This window comes from Kogia breviceps, chromosome 1 (assembly GCF_026419965.1).
Source record: "Kogia breviceps isolate mKogBre1 chromosome 1, mKogBre1 haplotype 1, whole genome shotgun sequence".
In the NCBI taxonomy this organism is placed as follows: domain Eukaryota; kingdom Metazoa; phylum Chordata; class Mammalia; order Artiodactyla; family Physeteridae; genus Kogia; species Kogia breviceps.
In genome coordinates, this window is record NC_081310.1 from 4,447,206 (window position 1) to 4,471,359 (window position 24,154).

At 39.0% G+C, this 24,154-nt stretch overlaps 1 protein-coding gene across 8 annotated transcripts in view; it reads left to right on the forward strand.

Annotated features, from left to right (window-relative positions):
- Positions 1-24,154, forward strand: part of DENND1B (DENN domain containing 1B) — a 258,787-nt gene that overhangs the window by 75,008 nt on the left and 159,625 nt on the right. For all 8 annotated transcript variants that reach the window (XM_059055774.2, XM_059055749.2, XM_067027477.1 and 5 more), the window contains 2 exons: positions 20,800-20,849; positions 22,823-22,942. In XM_059055774.2, the coding sequence (XP_058911757.1) occupies positions 20,800-20,849; positions 22,823-22,942 (170 nt within the window). The remainder of the gene's footprint in view (positions 1-20,799; positions 20,850-22,822; positions 22,943-24,154) is intronic.

Sequence of the window (24,154 nt, forward strand, 5' to 3'; positions counted from 1 at the left end):
TTCAAAAAAAGTTTTAGACAAAATGTGTGTAAGACCAACAAGTAAGCCTGTTTTCGAAGGAGCCAGTTCAGGTTATGCCTGATTTATGAAAATGGGAGAACAAAATTTATAGAGGAAAGATCTTGAGACATGACATACAATAATCCCGAGGCATAATATAGCAAGAGTATACCCAGAATATCAAGTCAAGAGATCCAGTCTATCTGGAGTAGGGCCTAGACGAATATACTTCTGTAAAACGTCAAGGGTAAGTCTAAGGTGCATATCCAGTTTGGAACCACTGGCTTAGAAGATACAAAGAGTTTAAAATGAAGAACTAAGGTTATGACCAGGTGGAATTATAACTGAAATTAAGACTGGCAATAGTATACTATTGTCGCCTAGTACCACCAGGCAGAGCACTGCCAGCATTCTGACAGGTATAGGAAAATTCAGCAGAACTATTTCATAAGAGCTTGACTCTTGGTTTCCTGGGGAGTAAAGCATATTCTGGAGACCAGGGGCATTGGCATGTCTCTGGAAACTTCCCATGAAGTATGTGATTTCTGAAATATTCATATTCATAAAATTCACACGTACAGATTTAACCCAGGGCCGGGTAGGTACCTCTTCTGATCTGCCAGCTTTCTGTGTAATAATAATAATAGTTATATCAGACAACTCTAATGATAATAACATATCAAACAAACCGAATTACTTCTAGCATCTCATTTTATAAGGCAAGAGTACACATTCCTGTGATTTTCAGGGAATCTCTAGGAAATCTCCAAGATAGTTTTAGTTAGGAAACATATCCTGAAAGTTTTTTTATTTTTTTCTGCATTCAGAATCTGAGTTTGGGAAGGCAAAATTTAAAAAGTTGCTAGAAGATTTGGCTGTTTGATTAAGATGGGGTCCATAGGTGCCTAAGAAGCAACCCTTGATTATCTGTTTAATCAAAGTGACAATAAAAATATTTAAAAGTAAATATAGACGGTAACACAATTGAATAATTCTTTCGTAAATGAGGAACTTTCGTACCTCCCCCCTCCGCCCGAATAATAGAAGACGTAGTAAAGTCAGTATCGAGCACAGAGAGTTGTTCTGTTAAGACACAGAGTTCTGGCTATCTCAGAGGTAGGTACACGGAGGTGAGGATAACTTTTCACGTTGCAGGCGAAAGTCTTAATCAGGAATCCAAGGAAGCAAGCCCGTCAACGCTGAGTGAACTTTAAAAATTTTTATAGCTTCTTTTCGGTCAGCTAGTACCAAACATTTTAAGTTTTATTCGTTGTGCTCTGTCAAAGTCAAGAGCAAACTGACACTTAAAGACATACCTCAGAGATCTGCAAAAGGTCAAACTAACTTCATTATCATCACCATCATAATTGTGTCATTTGTGTTAACATGTAGTGCATCCATGATTGCTATCTTCAGGTGAATTCATGTATCTTTTAAACATTTATCAGTTTTAATTTCTAATACACTACATTTCAATAGTTATTACATAAACACTAGCTCTTCACCATCCTCAGCAAGTCCCAAGAATATAGAGGTAAAAAACAAAAAAAGCCCAAGAATCGCTGTTTTAGGATAAAACTATTCTTTGAAAAAAACAAAACACACGGTCGTATTTATCTGATACTGTTGTTCCTAGTGTAGTCTTAACCCCTCAGATTAATCGTAACTTTTAACCTAAATAACTTCTGTTTCACAGAGAAAGAAAAAACAAGAAACACTTGGGGGACAGATAACTTAGCACCTTGTGTCCTGCACAAGCATTTTACAAGACGACCGGCCATGGACCCATCATACCACTTTCTAAAGCCACACGCCTCCCATTCACATCTCTGTATAGTGGCCCAAATGAACAAGTTTATTCAAATGATCCAAAAGTGTGGGCTTGTCACAGCACACAAAAATACACAGTAGATAGACTTAAATATGCTTAGTAATCAGTGTTTTTAGTATTCTATCTTAGAAATTATCTAGGTTCATTATACATTATATATCATGTATCATACAACGTATACTATAGTGAGTATACGTTGACTAACTCAATATCAGTTCAATATTTTGGTTACCTAAAGGTTTTGAAAATGATGTTTTAGCAGATACATTACAAAATATAGTTACTGTTAAAATAGAGCTTATGAGAGTAACGATACAGTTTGGTTGAGTAGAAATTTACACCTTTTGTAACCTTAAACAGTATGCCATTTGTTCATCAAACCTGTATACATTTAGCACATACAACCCCAAGTAGAATGAATGTATGCTTATATTGTACTTAATATTGATACATCAGAGAAGTCCCAGCTATATTTATTAAACTAAATTGATAAAACTAGATGTTTGCTAAGGATTTTCCTTGATTATGTGAATTTGATTTCACTAAGAATTTTTTTGAAGTCTAGTCCATCTGAAGTATTAGAAGTTCAGTTTCCTTATTTTATAGGACTTTTAGGAATAATCAGTTTATGCTCGTTTCTCTCTATAAGCCAATCAGAATAGCGCTTCTTTAGTTTAGTTAAAATTGCCGTAAAGGACTTCGTTTTTTAGAGCAGCTTAAGGTTCACAACAAAATTGAGAGGAAAGTGCAGTGATTTCGCATTTACCCTGCCCGACGTTGGCATAGCCTCAGGCATTATCAGCATCATTTACCAGATGGTGCGCTCTTTACCAAGGATGAACCTACGCTGATACTTAATGACCCAAAGTCCGTAGTTTCCCTTAGGGTTCGCTCTTGCTGCTGTACAGTCTGTGGGTTTAGACAAGTGTAGAATGACGTAGCCGTCATTATGATAGCACGTGGGCACTCTCACTGCGCGGAGAATGCTCTGCGCTCTGTCTAGTCACGCCTCCCTGCTGTCCGCAGCCCTAGCCACCGCTCATCTTTTTATTGTCTCCATAGTTGCACCTTTTCCAGACTATCATACAGAGAAACCATACGGCATGTAGCCTTTTCAGAGTGGCTTCTTTCACTTAGTAATATGCATTCAAGGGTCCTTTAAGTTCCTCCGCGTCTCTTGCTGGCTTCGCAGCTTGTTTCTTTTCAGTGCTGACGAATATTCCATCGCCGTGAATATACCACCGTCGATCCGCGTTCCTACGGGAGCACATCGTGATCGCATCCAAGTTCGGGCAATTACGAATCAAGCTGCTGTAAACATCCACGGGCAGGAGTTTCATTTGTGCGACTTTATAATCTAGTTTATTGATACTCCATGGAGATAGAGCACCATGTCACACCAACTCAGTAAAAGCAAAGGCCTTTCTGAATTATAGACATACAGACTCACAGACACCAACAATTTTGATCATATTTTTAGGTATACTTTACATAGCGAACAGATAATATAGATAGGTAGGACGCTGAAAGATACATTGTTAAAAGCAATGCTGTATTTTACAAGGCCTTTTTAGTTACATTTTTGGTTGTTCCCTTTAGGATATCAGAGGTGAACATTTTGCCACATATTGAACAAGTTTACTTAACCTAGGCAATTAGCATGTACCTAAAGCTGCCTTAAAATACTCGTAGAATACCTTCTCTTTTTTTTGCAAGGTACTCGTCTGGCAACATAAGGCTGTAAACAGAAAGACGTGTGGTCCTTGCCTTCCGGGAGTCTTATTATTGGGGAGGAAGATTGGTTTGGGAATCAGAAGTGAACTAATATTCTGTTGCTGCTTCTAACTTGAATGTACAACTTCAAGGAAATCATTTTTACTCTCTGAGGTTCAATTTTCTCTTCTGTAAACGGGGGACACAGGTTGCTTATTGTTTTTACAATATCTGCTTCTACGTATAATTCCAACAGAAGGCCGGGTGTAATATGTGCCATGAAAGTTACTCACAGTGCAGTGTAGATGTTCTGGGAAGGAAGACATCACGCATTTAAACAGGCTAAGAGGTAAGCGGTCAGTGAGGAAGGGGAAGTGGTAAGTTTAGACTCGTTGTGCTGGTGACGGCAGTGTTGAGTGTATTTTGGTAGTTTCTAGGATCAAAAGGCTTGAGGAGGGAAGACCACGTTTATATGGAATAGCAAGAAGCCACTTTTAAAAGGAGATTGAAGACAGAAGCTAGAACTAATTTCTGTAGCAAGAAGCGGCAGAGATGGCAAGATGGCACATACTACCTGCACCCGCTATGCATTATTTTTCCTAATGCTAGATAAATACAGACAAATACAAGAAGCTGCCGGCTCAGAAGGACCCCGTAGCCCAGTAGGGGAGACAAAACTGTTCATACTATACTGAGTGTTCTGTAATCCTATGGACGGGCTGCAGCGGCGCTTCCCACAGGACTGCCTCACAGCTGCGTTGGAGGGTTTAGCCTCGGACGGCAGCCGTGGGGTGTGCCGCCCTCTTTCAGACAAGCAGAAAGAAGGAAGGCTGGTGGCAGGGGCTCGTTGATGAAAGACAGCGTTCTGGGAGGACCCAGTTTCAGGGTTGTTGGAAGTACCTTTTTTCCTTCAATCTTCTTGGTTGTCATTCTTATGCCGGCGTGACTTGCCAGCAAGGGCTAGTGGGGTGTGAGAGGAAGGTTTCTCCCGGATATTCTGCCTCGGTCCTACTGCACTATCGTCTCTCGCTTCCCCACGAATCGTTGTCGGTTGGTACACGCAGAACAGTGGCAGTGCCGTCGGTGTACTTGAAGGGTGTGAATCTTCATTCGTTACTTCCGGGACTGAGAGTTCAGAGACCAGCATGGAGGGCAGCGCTAAAGGGAAAGTGGTTTACAGGTCTCTGCGCGGGCATTCGAAGGATATTTGGGAAGAGAAGGTAGTTGTGGCATTGGGTGCGTGTCTTGCTTGCATTCTGATACTCGCGTGGCGATGCTGGTGGTTGGCAGGTGTGCGTGGAAGGGTGTCTTGAAGCCTTGTTCCTCGACCACCGAGTGTATTCCTGGAGTTGGTCCTCTTTTAGGGTGTGAGTGGAGGATACTGTCATATATAGGTAGGGTAACTGATGGTGACACCCTGTTGTATTAGAAGCGCAGAAATGATGAAATTATTTTGTGATTTGGAATTGATGTGGAGTGATAGCTAAAGACATTAGAACTTTATTTCTTGCATTAAATAAAAGACTTTGTTTTTTGGATAGTATAAATTGGAGTTTGAATTCTATCAGTTATATGCTTGGCTCCATCAAACTCCAGGGTAGACATTCAGCAAATGAGAGGGCGTGGTCAGATTCCCTCCATGCCCTGCCCTGCTTTTTCCTAGATCTGTTTCTATTTTTGGTGGCATTTCTGTTTTTACTGCCCATTAACACTTTTCTTCTCCTTTTTTTTTTTTTTTTTTGTGGTCGAGTTCTACTTATTCTTAGACCTTAACTTGAAAACTAATCCTTCTTTGAAGGTTTTCCTGACCTCCCAGGCAACCTGTCTGTACTTCCTGTGTAGCCTCTTGCATTTACCTCTATATTTTACAGTTTTATTTTCATTCTTTCTTTTTTCAAATGTCTCTATCTCCCCTACTCTGTATGTATCTTCCTATTTTTCAGTCACCCCGTCTAGCACAGTGGCTCCTACATAATAAGGTCTGAATAAATGTATTTTGAATGACTAGTTGAATAGATAAAAGGAAGTTGAGTAAACTCGTTATAGATTATTTTAACCTTCTTGGAAAAATAGGAGCAAGATAACCTACTAAGCAGAATAGATATGAGTGTGTGGAATATTAAATTTTGAAAGATTTCAGACTGGTGTTATGCCACATATAATAGGGACTCATCAAACGGTGAATGAAAAGATGCGGCTCGGTGGAGGGGTCAGGCGTGAAGGTTTAGGAGGTCCACCACTGTTCGTTCCTGACGAGTACCTGCCTGTGTGTACCTTCTCTCTTCCTCACATTTCTGTTGAAGGTTAAAAAAAATTTAAAATCAATATATATTGACACACTAGTGTGATCCCCATGCTAGATAACTAAAAAACGCCATTGGTAATGCGTTGAGAAACGTGCACATATTACATAATTATTTTAAATTACAGCAATAATAAAAATTCCATTAATTAAGCAAATCTTGGTAGAAACGAATTAAAAGAACTTGGTGGAATTCAACAGTTTGAATTACAGTTCTGAGCGAATAGTAGTAAGAAACTATGGAATATACAGTAATAAAAGAACATTTTAAATCTTACCCTTCAGCTGTATCTTTGTAGGTCTTTTGTAGTTGTAGGTAACTAGCTAGTTAGCTGATTCCAAAACAAATATACTCATCAGCACTGTATACAGTTTTCGTGTTCAGCAATATCTGGTAGTTGGTCTGCATGGTTTAGGAAGAATGCCTGCCTGTTCTTTATTTAAAAAATTTTTTTACACATCCATCATTTCAAAAAAGTATTTCTTATAATAATTTTAAAGGGATTTGGTCACAATAAATAAAGTCTTTCATAATTTGAAATTGCAGTAGATTGATAGGTGGACATTTTATAATTATGCTTCTTGAATCAAGCATAAAATTGAAATTATTTGGGAATAATTTATTAAATCTAAATGCTTTCAAAATAAATATTTAAATAATTACAGATATTTTTAAAAACTGGATTTTTTTTTGGCTTGTTTGGATTTGACTCTGTCATTTTACACTACCAGTTGATTATATCAGGCACAGAAAAAGAATTTAATTGCGTTCTGTACCAACTATTGTTTTTTCCAAGTGGAAGGAACCAATTGTCTTGAACCAGTGTTTGCTGTGTGATGGTTAATTTTTATTTTACTACCACTATGAATGTTTCCATTATATATGAACATGTATTTTTGATTTAATTTTTAATGAAATTAAATCTTATAAAGAGAGATGATGGCTAATTTAAGAGAATTATAATCATATCAAGACTGTATACTTTGTTTCATATTCCATTTTATCAGTGATTTATCTTAATAACCCTAAAATATAAATAATTTCTTATAATTTGCTTTGTAGATACACAGTGTTATCTTTTTTGTACATTCCTGTGTCAAAAAAAGAAGAATCATAATAAAACATAAGTGGCCAGCATGTGGGAAAGTGCTTAAAATTAAATCCAAGATCATCACCAATAATTATATCTTTCTGTCTTCATGTAGGCAAGATTCGTTTCCTTTGTAAATGCAGTGCTAGAAAGCTCAAGGCAAAATGTGATCATGTTCTTATTTTACCTGCATGCTTGTCTTATATTTTCTACTGTTCAAATTTAAAAGTTTTATTGCAAACAGGGAAACTAATTTGGAAAAACATAGTGAGAAATTTTGCTTTAGAGCTGAGGTATTTATTGGAATACAGAACTGTGTAACCTAGCAAACTCCTATTGAAAAGAATATTTTTGCATACATTTTAGATAATAAAATTTGAAAGCTCCTGAAAAAAATGACCTTATTTTTCTGCTGAAGGGTGAACAGGTTTTACTTTAGTGAGCTCTTAGAGGTGAGGGGTTTTATACTTATTTTTATAGCAGTGAAATTATTATATTCTAACTATGCAAATAATTTAGACCAATCCTGGAAGGTCTGGCATTACTCAGCAACCTATAGAAATTAAGTAATAATAGATGATGCAGATTGAAAAGGATAAATGTGGTTTCCACAAGAACTTACTTTGTATTGAGCATTAAATGTTCGATAAAAGTCACTTTGGAATTTAGTTCTATAATGGGTTCTGAATCTTTGAGAGAAAGCGTTAGGAAATAATTTTTTTCAAGATGATGTAGCGTAGGCTGATGAATCAGAAGCAATTCTCCTGAAATCAGGAGAAAAAAAAGTTAAATTTAATAATAGAGGCATGAAAGTCTCTCTGCCAGTTCAAAATGTTACATTTCACATTTTTCTTTATTTTTAGCTTAAAAAGGAGTTAAAATTAATTAACTATGAAACAAAGGATGGAAGCGAAAGTAGCATGTTTTCAGATGTTACTTGGTGGAGAAGTTAAAATCTTTCAAATTGACATAAAGTCAATATTAATTTACGTGGAGTATGTTACTTTGCAATAATCTTAATCATTATAACTGTGTAGTGCTTTAAAAAATGCCTTTCGGGGAAATTTCTCTTTCAGGAGTAGGTGTAAGTTGAGTGAAACTTGTGGGTTATAAGAATCAGTAGCTAACCATAAATTGCTACCTTACCTTTTTATTTTGCTGTTTCCATTTTCTCTCCCCTCTCAGTACATTATTAATAGATAAGCCCTATTAAAGTAATATTGCCAGGTTGTTTACTAGTGTTTAAAAGTTAAGCCTGAAATACAGTTGGGGAGAATAAGTAGATACGAAAGCGATTCACAATTAAAATTTTGAAATTTAAAAAACATCCTCTGTTAGCTGAAAATGTTGAACTTGATCAACATATGGTACCAGCTAGCCTCATCCCCACCCGTTCTTTTGTTATCTTGTTATTGTTATAAGGCTTAATGGCAGTTGTAAGCCATAGTTCTGGATATGGGGGTTAGTCCACCCTGGGGAGAAGAGGAGGAAACAGCAGTGTGGATTATGGAAATATGGATTGATCTAAAAAGAGACCCCTTGTAAAAGAATGGGACTCAAAGGAAAGCTAGGAAAAACTGAAGAAAAGATGATGGAATATGATGTGAAAATGATCATTTGAAATCTTTCTTTTCATTCCCAGCTGCTGTGTTTTGGAGAAACGGAATGCATTTGTATGTTAAGGGAGAGGCCAGATGAATAGTATTATTTATTAGATATATTTTCATTTTGAGTGAGATAAATTATGTGCATTTTAATAGACTTTGCATATGTTAGACTTTAAATCTTAAAGACATAATGTTAGGTATGATATTTCATAGAAATATTTCAAGTAGTGTACAATGTTTGATTAATGTTTGGCCTTCAAATAGACCTAGTTTCAAAAATTAACTTCATGGTTGTTCTATGGGAAGTATTTTAACCAAATGTGATGGTGAATATTATATTTAAAATATCCATTATGTTTTGTTACTTTTATAACTTAGCTCTTCAGGTATATAGTTACCCGCTTGTTCATATGTGTTTTTCCGGACGAGTGATAACGTCGCAGCTTGTCTTGGTAAAAGCTAATGCGAAGCGTTGACGTACGTCTTTATCCTTAGCCTGTTGGATCAGAAGCGACAACAATGCAGTCTAGTGGCCATTTTTGCGAGTGCAGACACAGGGTCCACGTGGTTTTAACGAGTTTGTGAGGTGTTTGTATACAGCGAAAGAAAGACTGTTGCCTGATTCTGAAGTTTGGGAAAAGTGAGACTGGCAAAGAGTTAGCTTAAAAGTGTAGAAGTAAGGCGTTTGGGAGGAGGTTTTGAGGGAGGACGTGTTCAGTCTGGGACGTGCCAGGTAAGCTGGCAGGGATGTCTCCTAAGCAGTAGGCCGCCGCCGGCTGGGGTTCGGGAGAGGAGTGTGCTGTGCCTTCGCACGGCCGTTGAGTAGCTGAACTGGGTTCTGACCCTCGCCCTCTGGCTGGAGAATGCAGGCTTGATCCGTGCTGTGTAGCAGTGAGATTAGGTTCCCCACGGAGAGGTGAGGGCTGCCGGCGGAACCCTGGGAACACCAGTGGAGAAGGCGCCGTGCAGTAGCCGGGGGGAGGGCTGGGTGAGGTGGGCGCTTGGGAGCAGAGACCTTGACCTTCCTCGGTCGAGGGGCAGGTCACTGTCAGCCTTTAATGCCACGTGTCTCGTACCTGGTTGGCGTTGAATAAACATGCGTTAAGTGAATAAAGTGTTACGCATTGCAGAAGTCACATACGATACAGGCTGGAAGAATAGCCGTGAAACGTTAAGAATTAGCGATCACTGGTGACTCCAAGCTGAGCAGACTCAACCGCAAGAAAATGTTCAGTGAGAGGAAGAGCTATTTTAGTCTACTTCTTAGCTGACCACAGGTTGCCTCTACTTTATCGAATTTACCTTAGTCTGCTTTCACAAGTAAGTCACTCCTGTTTTTATATATACTCCTCGTATTTCATATATTCCAATACAGTAATATATTTTAAAGAATAAATAGAAGGTATTAGATCACTTATTCAAGAGATCTACCAGTCCTTAACTGAGAAAATTTATCAGATAACTCTCACTCTGTGTGCGTGTGTGTGTAGTTTCTGGTTTATTGAGTAAAATAAAGAGACTCTTTACTGTAAAGACAAGAGACTCAGCAGACTGTGTGTTCTCTTTAAGGTCATTTATACCAAAGTGGGCTAGACTAGGGACGATGAAAACTCATTGCTACTTGGTGAGGCCTGTTTGGTGGCTTTCTCTGTGTGAAAAGAACCAGTGTTCGTTCACAGTTGAATTTCCCATAGAAAGAGTTCTGCATCACAAGAACTAAGACCGAGATTGGCACCTTTTCTTAAAAATCTCAGCAAGAGGCCAAAGATTACATCAGCAGGGAGTGTGAACTAAATTTTTATTCCAAGAGGTAGATGTTCTGTGATGTGGGGAGCAGAGTAAGTTTGCAAAACAATAGCTCACAATGTTTCTACTTAGAATTTCACCAAGCAAACCATTCAAAAAAAAAAAAAAAACCCACTTGTGGCTGCAAATTTAATTGTAATTTGACATATTATGGGCATGTACGTTTTTTAATAAAGGAAAAATTCTTGTATAATTTAAGATGACTTAAAACTACAAAACAAGAAACAGAGTTCCTAGATGCTTGATTTTTAGTCCTGCTTGCTAGCTATATTTGAAGAGGGTTTTATATTAGTTACTAAGTACTTAGTTCCTGCTTTTAACTGAAGGGGGGAAACATGTCTCGCAGACTTCATGAATAGAACGGCCAACGGCATCAGCGACCCGGGGCGCTTACCACCTGAGCCGCAGTTTTCCACGTCCTCGCCTGCCGCCGCGTAGAGGCAGCTTTGGCCTGAGCTGCAGCTTCCTGCTCTTGAGCCTAAGATAATTATCAGTGCCTGCTCTCTCCACCCTCAGCCCCTCTGTTACTCTTAACCTTGTTTAACCTCATCCTGCCTGTGTTACTTGAGCATTATTTACTTGTTCTGGTATGACCCTTGTTCTGACAAGTGACAGATGATTTTGTTTCAGGTTTTAAATAATAGGCTTCAAATTTAATTCCTTGGTATTTTGCTCCGCTGTGAGAAAGAATCTACTTAAGTCCTTGTAAGTCTGACTTGAAAGAAATCAGATGTATGTTTATACTGTAAATCTAATATTTTCAGTGGTAATAAATAAGACCTAAGCAGCATTGCTTTTTTGCCTCAGGACTTAATTTCAAGGGCATAGAACAACCCAGAGCAGGTGAGACTCACATTGGTGATGACATATTATCCCATCTCTTCTCCCACGATTTCCTCACATCTCGGCCCCCTTTATTTTTCCATACGCCAAGCTGAACTTTGGTTCGGAAGTATTAATTGTATACCCTTAACTCTTCATATGTACGGACAATATCTACCATATAGAGACCAAGCAGGCATCGGATTCAGGCATCTGCTGATTATATGTTGGACCCTACATGAAAACAAAGTGAAAAAAAAAGGCATGGCGTGGGGAATAATGGTTAGAAGCTTCAGCCTGTGAGTTCAAATCCCAGCTCTAACATTTGTTAGCTGTGTGACTTTGGGCAAATTACTTAGTCTCTTTCACCTCTTTTTTTCCCCCCCACGTAGAAAAGGGAATAAAACATGGGTTGTTGTAAGGGTTAAATGAGATAAACATGTATGTAAGTGCTTAGGTCAGAACCTGTCACAGAGTAAGCAATTATTTTATCCTATCTTTATTTGGGAAAATAGCACGCAGACTTTTAAATCACATTTCCTTGAACCGTCTGCTGAGGTGGGTTGATTCTGATGGTGCTAAAACAGTGTCATTTCATATGAGGTCAACAGTTTTGTGTTTTTTCTGAGAGCGTGCATGATCCAGGCACTGGTTAGGCATTGGGAGAACTCCAGAGTTGAGTAAGCCGTCAAAGATTTTGGAGATTCGTTTGTTCTGATTGATCATGTGACTTACAACAACTAGGACTTTCTGGGTCCCTACTAACTTCATTGATCTCTGGTTACTGACTGATGACATACTGTGATTATAATACCAGAAGTGGTTGAGTACTCTATAACGTATATCTTGATGCAAATCACTGGAAAAATAAAGACAGGATTTTGAGAAAATACAGTGATTTCATAATTTGGGAATATTATAATAAAGTTGCTTGTTGAGGCGACTGTAAAGATATGAGGAACAGTAGTAATTGTCCATAACAGCAGACAGTAAAAGAGTCCTGTCTCTTATCACTTCCATATCTTTTAATCGGTGCCATTCCCTGTCTTTGTCTCTGTCTAGGTCAGATTCTCTCTCTGGAGCACCAGACGTTTTATCCAGCTACCTCCTGGCCGCCTCCATGTTTACTCTTGTTTATATCTCAGTTTGTTTTGTACCTTCTCTGCATTCCTGCTGCACTGTCTAACTTCAGGTCACCACTCCTCACCTCGATGATTGCAAAAGCCTTCTATCGTCTTGTCCTTTTAAAACCCATTCCGCAAACCACAGTCACAGAGATCTTTCTAAAGTTCAAGAAGTCCAGTCATGTCCCTCCCTTGCTTTAAACCTTTCAAAGCTTCCCTGTTTCTCTTAGGTTGGGTGACCATGATTTATTGTCTAAGCTGAGATACTTATTTATTACGTTTTCACTGATAATTTGTGTATGGTGCAATGCAGATCTCAAGTGTACAGTGAAATGAGTTTGACAGATGCCTATGCCTGTGTAACCCACATTCCTTTAAAGATACAGACTATTTCTGTCCCTCCAGAAGGTTCCCTCTTGCTGCTTCCTGGTTACTCCCTGGGCCTGCCAGCCCACTCCCACAGCCCCAGGACACCGCTGTTGTGATTTCTGTTATGCTGAAGTGTAACTTGGACACTTTTGAGAGTAGAAGGGGCTGCCGCTGATAACCGTGCCGAGGAGATGCATGTAACGGGTTCTGGGCAAACCGGGAGCGGTGGTTTCCCTACTCTTGGCATCACGTCAGAACTTCTTAATTGGCCTAAAGCCCTTGTGATAGAATCAGTCCCCTGCTTATTTCTCAAGCCACGTTCTCTTATCATCCTCCCAGACTTCGTACGTGTGCTTTCGCATCTCCAGACCTTTCTGGACCTTTGTGTAATATTCTTTCCTGTGATGGGAAAACCACCCGTAACTCCTCTCTGCCTCCCTCTCGTTGTACAATAGTCGGGCCAACTTCTTGTTCTCTCTGTGTTTCTCTGTTTAGCAGTAGATGAGATTTCTTCCCTTGGCACTTCCACCACACTCCTCCAGAAGCACCCCTGCTAAATTTGGTGTACATGTCTGATTTCTAGACTCCCTGGTGTTTTTCACTTTTACCACCCACGCTTTTATTACATTACATTCTTATTGTCTTTGATTGCTCTTCACACGTTAAATCTTTGCTAAATGAATAAAAATAAATGTCCATAAGCATATTAATTATTCATATAAATAAGTTCATGTTGAGTTTGTAAATATGAGTTAGTACTGATAAGACTTTATACGTAAGTAAATAATCTTCATAGAACAGTCTGTATTTTATAATTGTGTAATTATAATTCAGTTCTTCCAGACAAAGCCTCCAAATGGGTAAATAGTCAGTTATGATTTTTCCAAACTTTTAAAAGACGCCGTGATTCTCATTTCTACTAGGGGACCTTATAGACTCCAGGGGCCTTCAAGGTCTAGAGAAATAATTAGTGTGTGTACTGTTGCTCCTAGAAAACAGTAGTCATCTCAAGTGTAGGGTCCCTGATTTATGCTCTAAAACTGAAGTTTCTGTTGTTTCTTAAAGCATCAGACAAACAACATTCCCATCTGGTTTATCGTAGGATTCACTTATCTAGGGAAAGTCAAGCAGTGCAGGCATAGTTCTGAACTAGGTTCAAGGCAGGATCAATTAAAAAAAAAAAAAAAGGATAATTGTAGCTTACTTCTCTGGGACGTATCATACCTCATTTGTCACCCATAACAGCAAAATACATTCTTTAATGTGTGATTTACCCAATGAAAGGAGAATATTTACATGAATACAGTGACAGAAAGATGGCACATGGCCTGGGTCTGAAGCATATGAGAAACAATGTGAACCAAGGGTCTGGCAGTCCACAGGACTGGGGACAATAAATGTGAAATCCAGGGACAGGTTAACAAAGGACGACGAGTGACTTAAAATCAAAGGAAATGGAAGACATAATTCAGTGATCAAGGGCAGTGCTGCCAAGAGGATGTGTTTTCTAAGGGCGTCTCCAGCAGTGTCTTCGCCAGCACGGTTGCAGGGAGGCCCCCTCTGAGGTGGCGAAGGGGGCGGGAAGGCCGTCGTTCCTCACGCTGGCCAGCGCCTCGTGCAGAGTTGGTAATTAATCCTTATTACGTGCCTTGATAAATAAGTACACGAAAAAAGAAGGTTATTAGTAAACCCTCCCTCAAATGAAAAATGTCTGTTGGCGTGACTCTTTGAAGATGTTTTGAATTCAAAGACGTAGCCAGGACGGTAGCCCAAAGTAAGCTCCTGTACATCCTGAAGACATCAGCGTGTGATTTTGCACCGTTAACCGAGCTCGCTTCCACTGTGTTTGATTCAACAGAAATCGTTGAATATATTCAAATCCATATCTATATCCATAGGCACCTATATTAATTAACTATGTTAACCATCTTCCAAGGAGGCAGATAAATTATTCAGTGTAATACTTTGTATTTTGTATCTCAGTATGTTCATGTTTTGGCATGGGTCATTGGACACGGGACCTTAAATGTTGTGGTTATTTAGTAAATATTTGTTGAATAAATAAGTATCTTCTTCATTGGAATTCATATGACACTTGAGCTCTTAAAATAAGTAACTAATTAATAAAAGAGTTAACAGTTGTCAGTGGGGTTTTATGTACCTGACACTGTCTAATCATTTTACATGGATTTTAAACTTAATCCTCATATAAATCCCAAGTAAATCCTCACTTAATCCTACGAGGTAGATGATAAATTCGGCACATTTTCTAGAGGTGGTGGCGGGGGCGCTTAGCCGGGGGCGGGCACAGCCGGGTCTGAGTGTCACCGCCTGGCTCCAGAGCACCGGGCACTGACCACTGGGCTTCGCCGCCTCGTGGGTGTGTGCCCGCACACTGGTGCCTGTGCCTATTTCTGCGATCTCGTCGTAGCTCTGAAAATTAGTAGTCACGTTTCCTTTACTCTCCACAGCATCTAGCTGTGGGTTGGGGTCATGGTAGCGGAGCAGTTGACGGGCGTAAAACTTGTTTCTCTCTAAAAATTGAGGCTTTTTCTTACTTCATTCTACTTATCTTGATTTAATGGCAGTTGGATATTCATTTTTAAGTAGCTTAGTGTCTGTAATGCAAATAAATAGAGTAGGCAGTGCTCTATTTTATTATATAGGTGTTTCCTTTGATCTAGAAAATGTTACTACTTAAAATAGGGGTGAGTGAGGCAAAGAATATTAGTCTGAAAGGAGTGGGAGGTTACATGGTTATCAGGGAAAAAGAAAGGGAGTCTTCCTAGGTGGCTTTTTCTTAGAGTTGGATAATTGTTATTCAAATCACTGATTAAAACTTAGTGTTAACGTAGGCATAAAAATTTGAAGGTGGTTGGAATAGAATTTTTTACAGAAAAACTTTGGAAGCCCATTTGCTTATATATATATACTTTCATGCCTTTTGAATTCTTCTCTTTATCTTAAATTAATGAGGGAAATGTATTATTCCTTTTATTTGCCAAGTAAACCACCTATCTAGTCGTTAAGTACAGTATACGTACTTTTGGTAACGTCACGCTGTACTGCTGTGAATCTAGGCTTTTTCATTGGCATTAGATTAAGCTGATGTTGAGTACAGAGCTCTCATCACCTGACTGATACACATAGAACCAAATTCCTCAAAATTCGTATTTCTACAATACAGTTCTTTCTACCGTCGACTGTATTTGCTTCGTGGCAGTTATTTAAATCTTTCAACAATAAAAATTCATTCTTAATTTTTGATAGTGAAAAATAACTTGATCAGCGTTAACAATCTAAACACTGTTAGTGTCAGGATTCACAGACTCGGTGTTTTCCTTAAATTAAGGAAGAAGGATGAAAGAGAAATTTACTTCTAATTGAAATCGTACATAAAAGTAAAACCAAGAGAAAAATCCTGCAGTGGGCTCAGTTATTCTGATAGTTATTCCTTGGCTCTAAGTTTAAAATAGAGTCTCCAAGCTTAAAAAACTTCAGAAAGTTGAGACGCTGTTTCAAGAGGCTATCTGTGTAGTTTACGTTATAATTGTAGTTCTACGTTTTAGTAAAATGCATCCCAGTGTAATCACCCTGTTAGTGTAGCCGTGCGTCCTTGGAAACGTAAAGCATCTCGCAGCACCCCTGCGCGTGTGCCGTGGTGCCCCGGAGCAGCTCAGGTGCAGTTTGGGAATCCCTGTCGTGTGCTGTGCAACCTGCTTGTCTCTAAGTAGCTCAGTGAGTATTTCTTTTGAGAAAAAAATGTTGATTTTTCCCCCACGTAAAGCACGAATAGATTGAGTGAATACATGGTATCAATGAATTCTCATTTGTTTTGGGAGATAATACTCAAAATTAAGTAACCATCTTTTTAGGAATCAGTGGGCTATGTGAAAAATTAGAGTAAAATTGATAAGTAAAGCCCCCTTTTTGCAAAAGGATTCTGAAAGTGTTATTCAAATGAATAAATTTATGCATATTTGAAAACTGTCCTTATGCAATATCGTGTATATTTTTCCTGAGAACTTTGGTAGAACTGTAATTCTTATCTAATTAAAATTACTGCGAGGAGCCTTAAGAAAGAGAAGATGACGCTTCGCTCAAGCTTCTTTACAATTAATTACAGGTGTTGCGGCCAGTGGAAAATGGATGGGTTTGAATTCCGACTTCTCTAAGCGGTCTAAGGCTAAGCGAAGCATGGGTAACCTTTGCCCTGCCCGTGGTTAGTCTAGGAGTGGCCGCCACCTTCTGGCTGATGAGCTGCGACGGGAGAGTCAGCCGGTGGGCCTCCTGGGAAAGGTTTCCTCGCTGATAGAAGGAGCCACCAGGAAGCGTTCGCTGGATACGGCGGTGTCTTCATGTGGTCCGCTGAGCTCTGGCAGCTCGTTCTGCGGCCACTAGTAGAGGTGGCTGAGGACCAGGCCGCGAGCTCCGGACGGCAGGGCCGGAGGATGGAGGACTCCTGAGCCCTCGAGGAGGCCGCCGGGTCCTCCCCGAAAGAGCACCGTGTCGCTTCTCCAGTGAGAGGGTAACTGCTGCTTGTGTACAGCAGGCGCCCTTATCTGATACAGTGAGTCTTATTCCTTAGTTATCGGTGCCATTCAAACCAAGTTAAACAGTCGAGACCCCTACTGTAGGCACTCAAGTGGGCTTTGTAAAACCCTCCCAAGTGATTATCTGATACCGTCCTATCTTCCGTCTAATTCTTTCTGCCCTCCCATCGAGAAGCCCTGGAGACAGCCGGTTATGCAGCTGCACTAACAGAATTTGAGGAATGATTGTGTATGGGGGTCGGGGAAAGGCAGAGGTCTAGGCAGCTACCATGTGCTTGTTTGGGTAACGGGGTGGGCGGTGCCGCCGTCCTGGGTGACGAAGAGATAAAACTGAAAGAGTGACCTCAGTTGTTGTTCGTGCTGAATTGGCGGTGTCTGGGGAACGTTCAGAGATAGAAAGTAGTTGGGAGTATAATCCTGGAGTTCACAGAAATATCTGAACTGTAGGACTAAGACATTTGGTAGTTGTAGTTGAATCCGTGGGCGTAGGTGAGATTGCCTAGGCAGGTGTCATTTACTGAGTGTGGTGGAGAGGGCTGGTTGGAACCTCAGCTTTTCAGTGGAGCGCAGGGGGAGGAGCCACCGAGGACAAGGAAAACGGGTACTGATCCTAACAGTGGTGCATCTCCTCTCCTCTTAGATGTTTTTTCAGAGAAATTCTAAGACCTTTGTGGTTACTGAACTCTAATCAGGAGGTAAACTTTTCAGCTTTTTTTTTTTAAAGTAGATTCTTAAATGCCCCTTTCCTCTTTTATTTGATCAATTTATAATGCTCAATGGTAACCTCATGGATAGAGAGTCAATATACCACTCTTAACACGAGCAATTTCTTCTCTCTTACACGATCAATTTGATCATAATGCTTATTAGTACAGATACAGGATATAGTACCAAAAAAACCACAGTGTGTAAATTTGCATTAGTCCTTGTTTTCAGTCATTTATATATTTCCAAGTCAGTTTATTTACATAGTAGTAAGCATGTTGTTTTTAGGGCATATGCAGATATATGTGTCATTGCCTCTTGTATTTTGCTAGTCATAATTCTGTATTCTATTAACATATCATTCTTTTTGTTATTTCTGTTTTTAACATTTGACCTATTAGTCAATGTGTTCTTTCTATGTAAAAACATATTTTAGAGAATTAAGAGGATTTTGAGAACCCGGATAATTTTTCTTGCCTAAGGAAATTAGGTATTTCATAAAAACAAAAGCCTGTAGGAACAGAGAAACATAACTTTTGAAGAGTATTGTCTTAGACCTTTCACATAATCTGTGGATGCCAACCCAGAAATGTGTGTGTGTCTGTGTCATATCGAGAACACACTGCGGTGGAAATACCAGAGTTTATGAGCGCTTCTAATCAATATACAAGTACAGTTTTCAATTAACATCATTGTTAAAAGGATCCAAAAAACTATTTGCATGTATTTTATTCCTCCCTCCAACTCTCTCTCTCTCTCTTTTCTTTTTCAATCTCCGTTTGAATAGCACCTGTAATTAAGGAAGAAAACCGAGCCCTGGGAGCTAGGTAGGACTTGCAGCCATTGATCTGTGTGAGCCCGGCTTACGCTGTCAGGGGAGGAGCAGTCAACTGCTGAGCTGCTTTGTCAGTGACATAAGCTGAGAGAGGATTTTTTTGTCTATCCTGTTTATACACGAGTCTATAGACCTGCTGGCTGGTTGAATTTTAAAGAGTGCGGAGGTTTAAAGACTTGTCCCCCGAGGGACGCTTCTGGCAGTTGGGGAGCGAGCCGTGGCTGTTGTGCAGAAGTGTGTGCGTGTGTGTTGCTTCTGGAAGGAGGGAGGGGGAGGGTGTGAACGATTGAGCAACTCACTGGGAAACATTCTTCTTTATTTGAGTCTTAAAATCGATGTGAAATATATTATTAATTCGGGTGTATTTGGAAGCAGACAGTGGATTTTGAATAACTGTCTTTATTGTTACAGAAATGATACGAACAGCTTTGCAGGGGGAGTATCTGAGTAGCGTTCATGTGTGTTGTAAATATGGGAAATGGCTTCACTTTTTGCAGCGCAAGATAAGGATTAGCAATGGTCAGATGAACTGTTCTCTTTTGTAATGTCCTGTTTTCAGTTTAAGTAATTTGAATTATTTCAAGCTTAGCAGCTCTTTTAGTTCCATTTATTCATAATAAAACATTGTCAGTAGTAAAACAGTTAGCTGTTTCTAAATACGGGGTTTGCGCTCCTACTTACAAATGTATATGTTCATAAGCAAACCTGGGTACCCTGCCCTAAAGATAGAAGATAGCTTTTTTACATATGCTTTTCTTTCAGCTTCAGGGACTTAAGGCTCTTGAAGCTTTCTTAGGTTTTGGCATTGGAATTTTACATTGGTTTATTTTTACTTGATACTTTATACCAGTTTACATTTTAAAAGAATGTGAGAAATTCTGCTTAAAACACTCAATCCTATGACTGTGTATAGGGCTTAATAGTCACATACTGATGATTTCTCTGAATGTACGTTTTATTGGTAGAGAGGTAGTGATAGGGCGTCTTTTTGCTGGGGAGTGGCTGCTGCATGAAGATATTTGCTCTTTTTACTCTTTTAATATGAAGCCTCCTCATCAGTCTCTGCTTTTCTCTTGTAAAATCGCCTGGCTTTAAACTTGTGTGATGGTATCTTCAATTCTGACTCTGTAACAGGAGTTAATTTTGAGTTGTTTTTCATATTTAACAAAATAGATATTTTTCTGTTTTTTTTTGCCAAATATCTGACAGTTATCTGCATTTTGTTATACTTGTTAATGTATATGATTTCTAAAAGCTTTTAAAATTATTTTATAATAACTATAAAATCACTGCAGATTTCAAGTCAGTAAGGTTATTTTCTATGCTTAATTAAAACATTGATTTTCATATTAGGAAATTCTTAAATAAAAGTGCACAGAGTAGAAGCTATGTAGTTTTACATTAAAGGCTTATTTTTAGATGCACATTTCTTTAAGAGTGTTATTTGGGATTAAACTTAGTGTTACTGGTGTTGAATCTACCAAGAGTTCAACATATAAGTGTGTTTCTTTAGCTGTAGAAAATCCTGTTTTTTTTTTGGAACCATTTTGCTCTGGGGCACGTAGAGTTGTTACACCTCTCAGTAATTCATTGCTGCCAACTTCATTCCCTTTTCTCTGCCTGCATTTTAATTGAAACAACATTTATATTTCTGAGCCAGGATCTGTCAGAAGTCCCTGTGGCTACTCTGCGGTACAAGCAGCAGCAGACGCAGCTTACCCATATGGTGCGGTGCTTCTTGTAAAATCCATATGGCCTTGTTGAAGGGAGTCCCAGCGGGGATGTGAGGGGTGTTAATACCCTTCAGGCCGGGCCTTTCCCTCCTGGGGCTTCCGTGGCATTGTCAGTGCAATCTGCCAAAGCACACACTTAATTCCTTTTTAATAATCAATTATTTTAGTCCAGGAACCTCTGTTATTTTTCTTAAGGAAAAGACAAACGTTTTCTTTCCTGAAAAATGTCTCCAAAAAAGTTTTCACTGCATCTTTAAAAATATTCTAAAGCTTTCTTTTTTTTTTTTTTTTTTTTTTTGCATTTGCAGGAAGTACTACAGACTGTGCCAAAGTTCTGTTTCCCCTTTGACGTTGAAAGGTACAGTATAAGTCATCATTTAAAATAACCTTAGCCTATCTCAGTGAGCACTTTAAAATTATTCCATGTGTTTTCTTTATAAAATGAAATGTATTTTTTTCCCCATTGCCTCTAACAAAAAAGACTAAAGGTTCAAAATTAAATAATATTTGAAATGGAGAAGTCTTCTAAATCATTGTATCTTCTGTTTATTCCACTGTGGCCAGTTAGGATTAGTCTTAAGGTTCCATTTCTTCCTTTTGTTCTTCAGGTACATGTTGTAAGCACTAGGAGAAAAAACATTCATATGTCCTTTATCAGAGCCTTAGAATTGTGTCTTTTAAAATTAGATGTATATATCCTGGTTTCTGTCTCACTTCACCCTGATTGAAAAGACCATCTGTGTGATATTGTAAAACTCATGGCTGCTTGTCTCCCAAGAATAGCTTTATAGAAATAGTGCAATATTATGGAAGGCTGAAGAGAAGCCCTCTTACATAGCAGTTTTGAAAATCTCATTATGTTTGTATTTTACTGAACAAATGCTGAATGAATAGAGTATTACCTGGGTGTAGCTGGAATGTCACAGAATATATAACCCTCTGAGCATAATAACATCATTTATTGTTTTTCATGTGATTTTCATACCCTATTATCAGTTTTTTTAAGGGTATGCTGTGAGGTGATATTAAAAGAAAATTTACTTTAGGAAAATATTTTGCTAAAAGTAAAGATTAGTAAAAATCTAAAATTTTACAGTGTTAAAGATAAAAGCCTTTCGAACGATGGGCTAATTGATACTAAATAAGTACTGCTGGTGAATGGTGCCCCTTGTTTTACCTCTTTTCTGGGGAGTCACTTGTGCCTGCTAAAGTTGCAATTTCCAAATTAATAGCAAAGAGGAAATAAAGGAGGAAAAGCTATGGAAGTAAATCGTGGACATTGGGCACTAGAGGGCACGGTAGACACTAGAGGTTGTTTCTGAAGTTTGCAAAAGTTAAAAAACCGAAAACAAACCTGTCCTCATAGAAGCGTGTTTGTTAGATGTTCAGCGTTTGAACTGCAGTATTTCCTGACAGTTGAAAATGATTTGTAGTAGTGGGGCAGTAGGGGTAAGTAGCTTGTGTCCTCGTACATAATTCCTGTGGCTATCTCAAAGCCAAAGTTTAGGTGTCCTGGGAACTGTATTTTGGGATACGGAAGCAGATGTTCAGTTATTGTTGTCTAATGGCAGAGTTATGGCCAGTAACAGGAAATATAGTCGTCTGTTTTGAATAATAGTAAAGATTCAGCGTGATGATTTATCCCGCACCTTACATGGCAGTGTGTCACGTATGATGATACTTAGTTCACGTTCGCTCAGATTCTTTGTAGTAAGCGTTCTTTATAGAAATTGTATTCTTATTTTGTACTTGGAAATTTATTACCAGGATACAGGTAGCTCTAGAAGAGAATGCTAAAAAAAATGCCAGCAGCAATTTGTATGGTACTTTATTGGGTGAGAATGTCAGCAGAAGCAGCAGTTTGACAGAGTTGCCGGCGGCTGCCAGTGGGCTGTGCGGCTGCGCGCTTTGCTGCCCTTGGACTCGCCCCGAGGAGGGGCTGGCGAGGGGCGGGCAGACCGTCACATGACCGGCTTCTCACCGCCCCGGTTCCATTAGTAGTACGTGCGGAGTTTATGAACTATTTGATGAGTACTTTCAAGTATGTGAAAGCTTACGGTAAGATACCTTATGATTCCCTAGTCAGGGATTAGAATATGCTGAACTGCTCAGCCCATGAGGCGCTGCAACCTGTTTTGGTACTTGCTTCATGATTTAGTTTACACATTTCACGCTCACTTTAGTTTTTAAAATGTCATTCTAGCTTTGAGAACCAACTGATTGGAAAGGTGAAGACACTGCCACGCATACATCTATTCTTGCATTTGCTTTTCTTTAAGAAAAGTCTCACACAGCGCTTAAAGTGTCATATAATACTACTGTATTTTATAGAGTGTCTCAGAATCAAGTCGGACAGCACTTTGCCTTCGTACTGACAGACATTGAAAGTAAGCAGAGATTTGGATTCTGCCGACTCACGTCAGGAGGGAAAATCTGCTTGTGCATCCTCAGGTAAGCATTTGTAGTAAGAAATAAAACCGGAGGCACGATAGATTAACGGTGTCTTTGTACTTTGCTGTGCTGGGGATGCTTAAAAATATGCTTATATATTTTTTAGATTGTTTTCTTTAAATCCAACTAAGTTGAAAAATAATTCTATTTAATCTCTCTATATGGCATCAATTCGATTTAAAGATTTACCAGTAACAGTAGAAGTTTGCTTCAGAGAATTGGCTCCTTTTTTTTTTTTTAATTATTCTGTTGAAGTATAGTTGATTTACAATGTTGTGTTAGAATTGGCCCTTTTAAAGATTAGTTTTTGTGGGTTTATTTTTGAAAAATTAAGGTACGAGGTCAGATGATATATGCTTCACATATTAAGTAGTATGCAAAAAATTCAGTTAAGTTAGTATGTGTTCTATTGCTGACCCAGAACTTGGATTTTTGAAAGTGAATTGTTGGTTGAAGGTAAAGGTTGCAAACTGGTGATTCTGGGCAGAAGTGTTTAGAGCTGTTTTATTTGGCCACATGGTATTTCAAAAATTTTAGAAGGTGTTTCTAACCTTATAAATTTTAGTGAAATTTTGCATAAAGTTCACGTTTCTCGTTCCTTTTGCTAGTGCTGGTCTTGCTGTCCCAGCAACACTGAGCTGGTGCTGAGCAGCAGGTGCCTCCTTGTGTCAGGAGGCTGCTTGTTTCACAAGCCCTGCCTGTCCGCCTCCATCACTTACCTGGTCGGCCTGGACTCACTCGGTAGACAGTTGAGAGCGCGTCACTGTCTGGGGGCCTTGGGTTTGAGTTGCTAAGGCTGAGGAGGACGGTCCTGAAGGTTAGCTTCCCTTTAATATGTCCTGATGACTCAGAAATGTAGGTGTGTTCTATACAAATAGGACTCTATACTGTGATTATAATCTGGATATTGGTCAAGCTAGATTCTATAGAAATGTTTATAGTAAAAGAAATAACATTAAATGTCATAATTAAAGTATTGCAAGAGAACTTTGGTATAAAATTGATGTCTGCTCTGTTCATTTGCTGTTCAGCTGCATGCCTCTCATTCTTTGAGGGTTAAGTTGTAAATTCTACCCAGAATATTTGTTAGAGTTGGAGAATTTTTTTCAATCTTTATTCAAAAGTAAATGTTTAACTGCTTTATAAGTAATAGAATGTGGATGTGCCTCATTTTTTCTTTCCGCACAACTTTTTCTTCTGGAACAGTTGAAC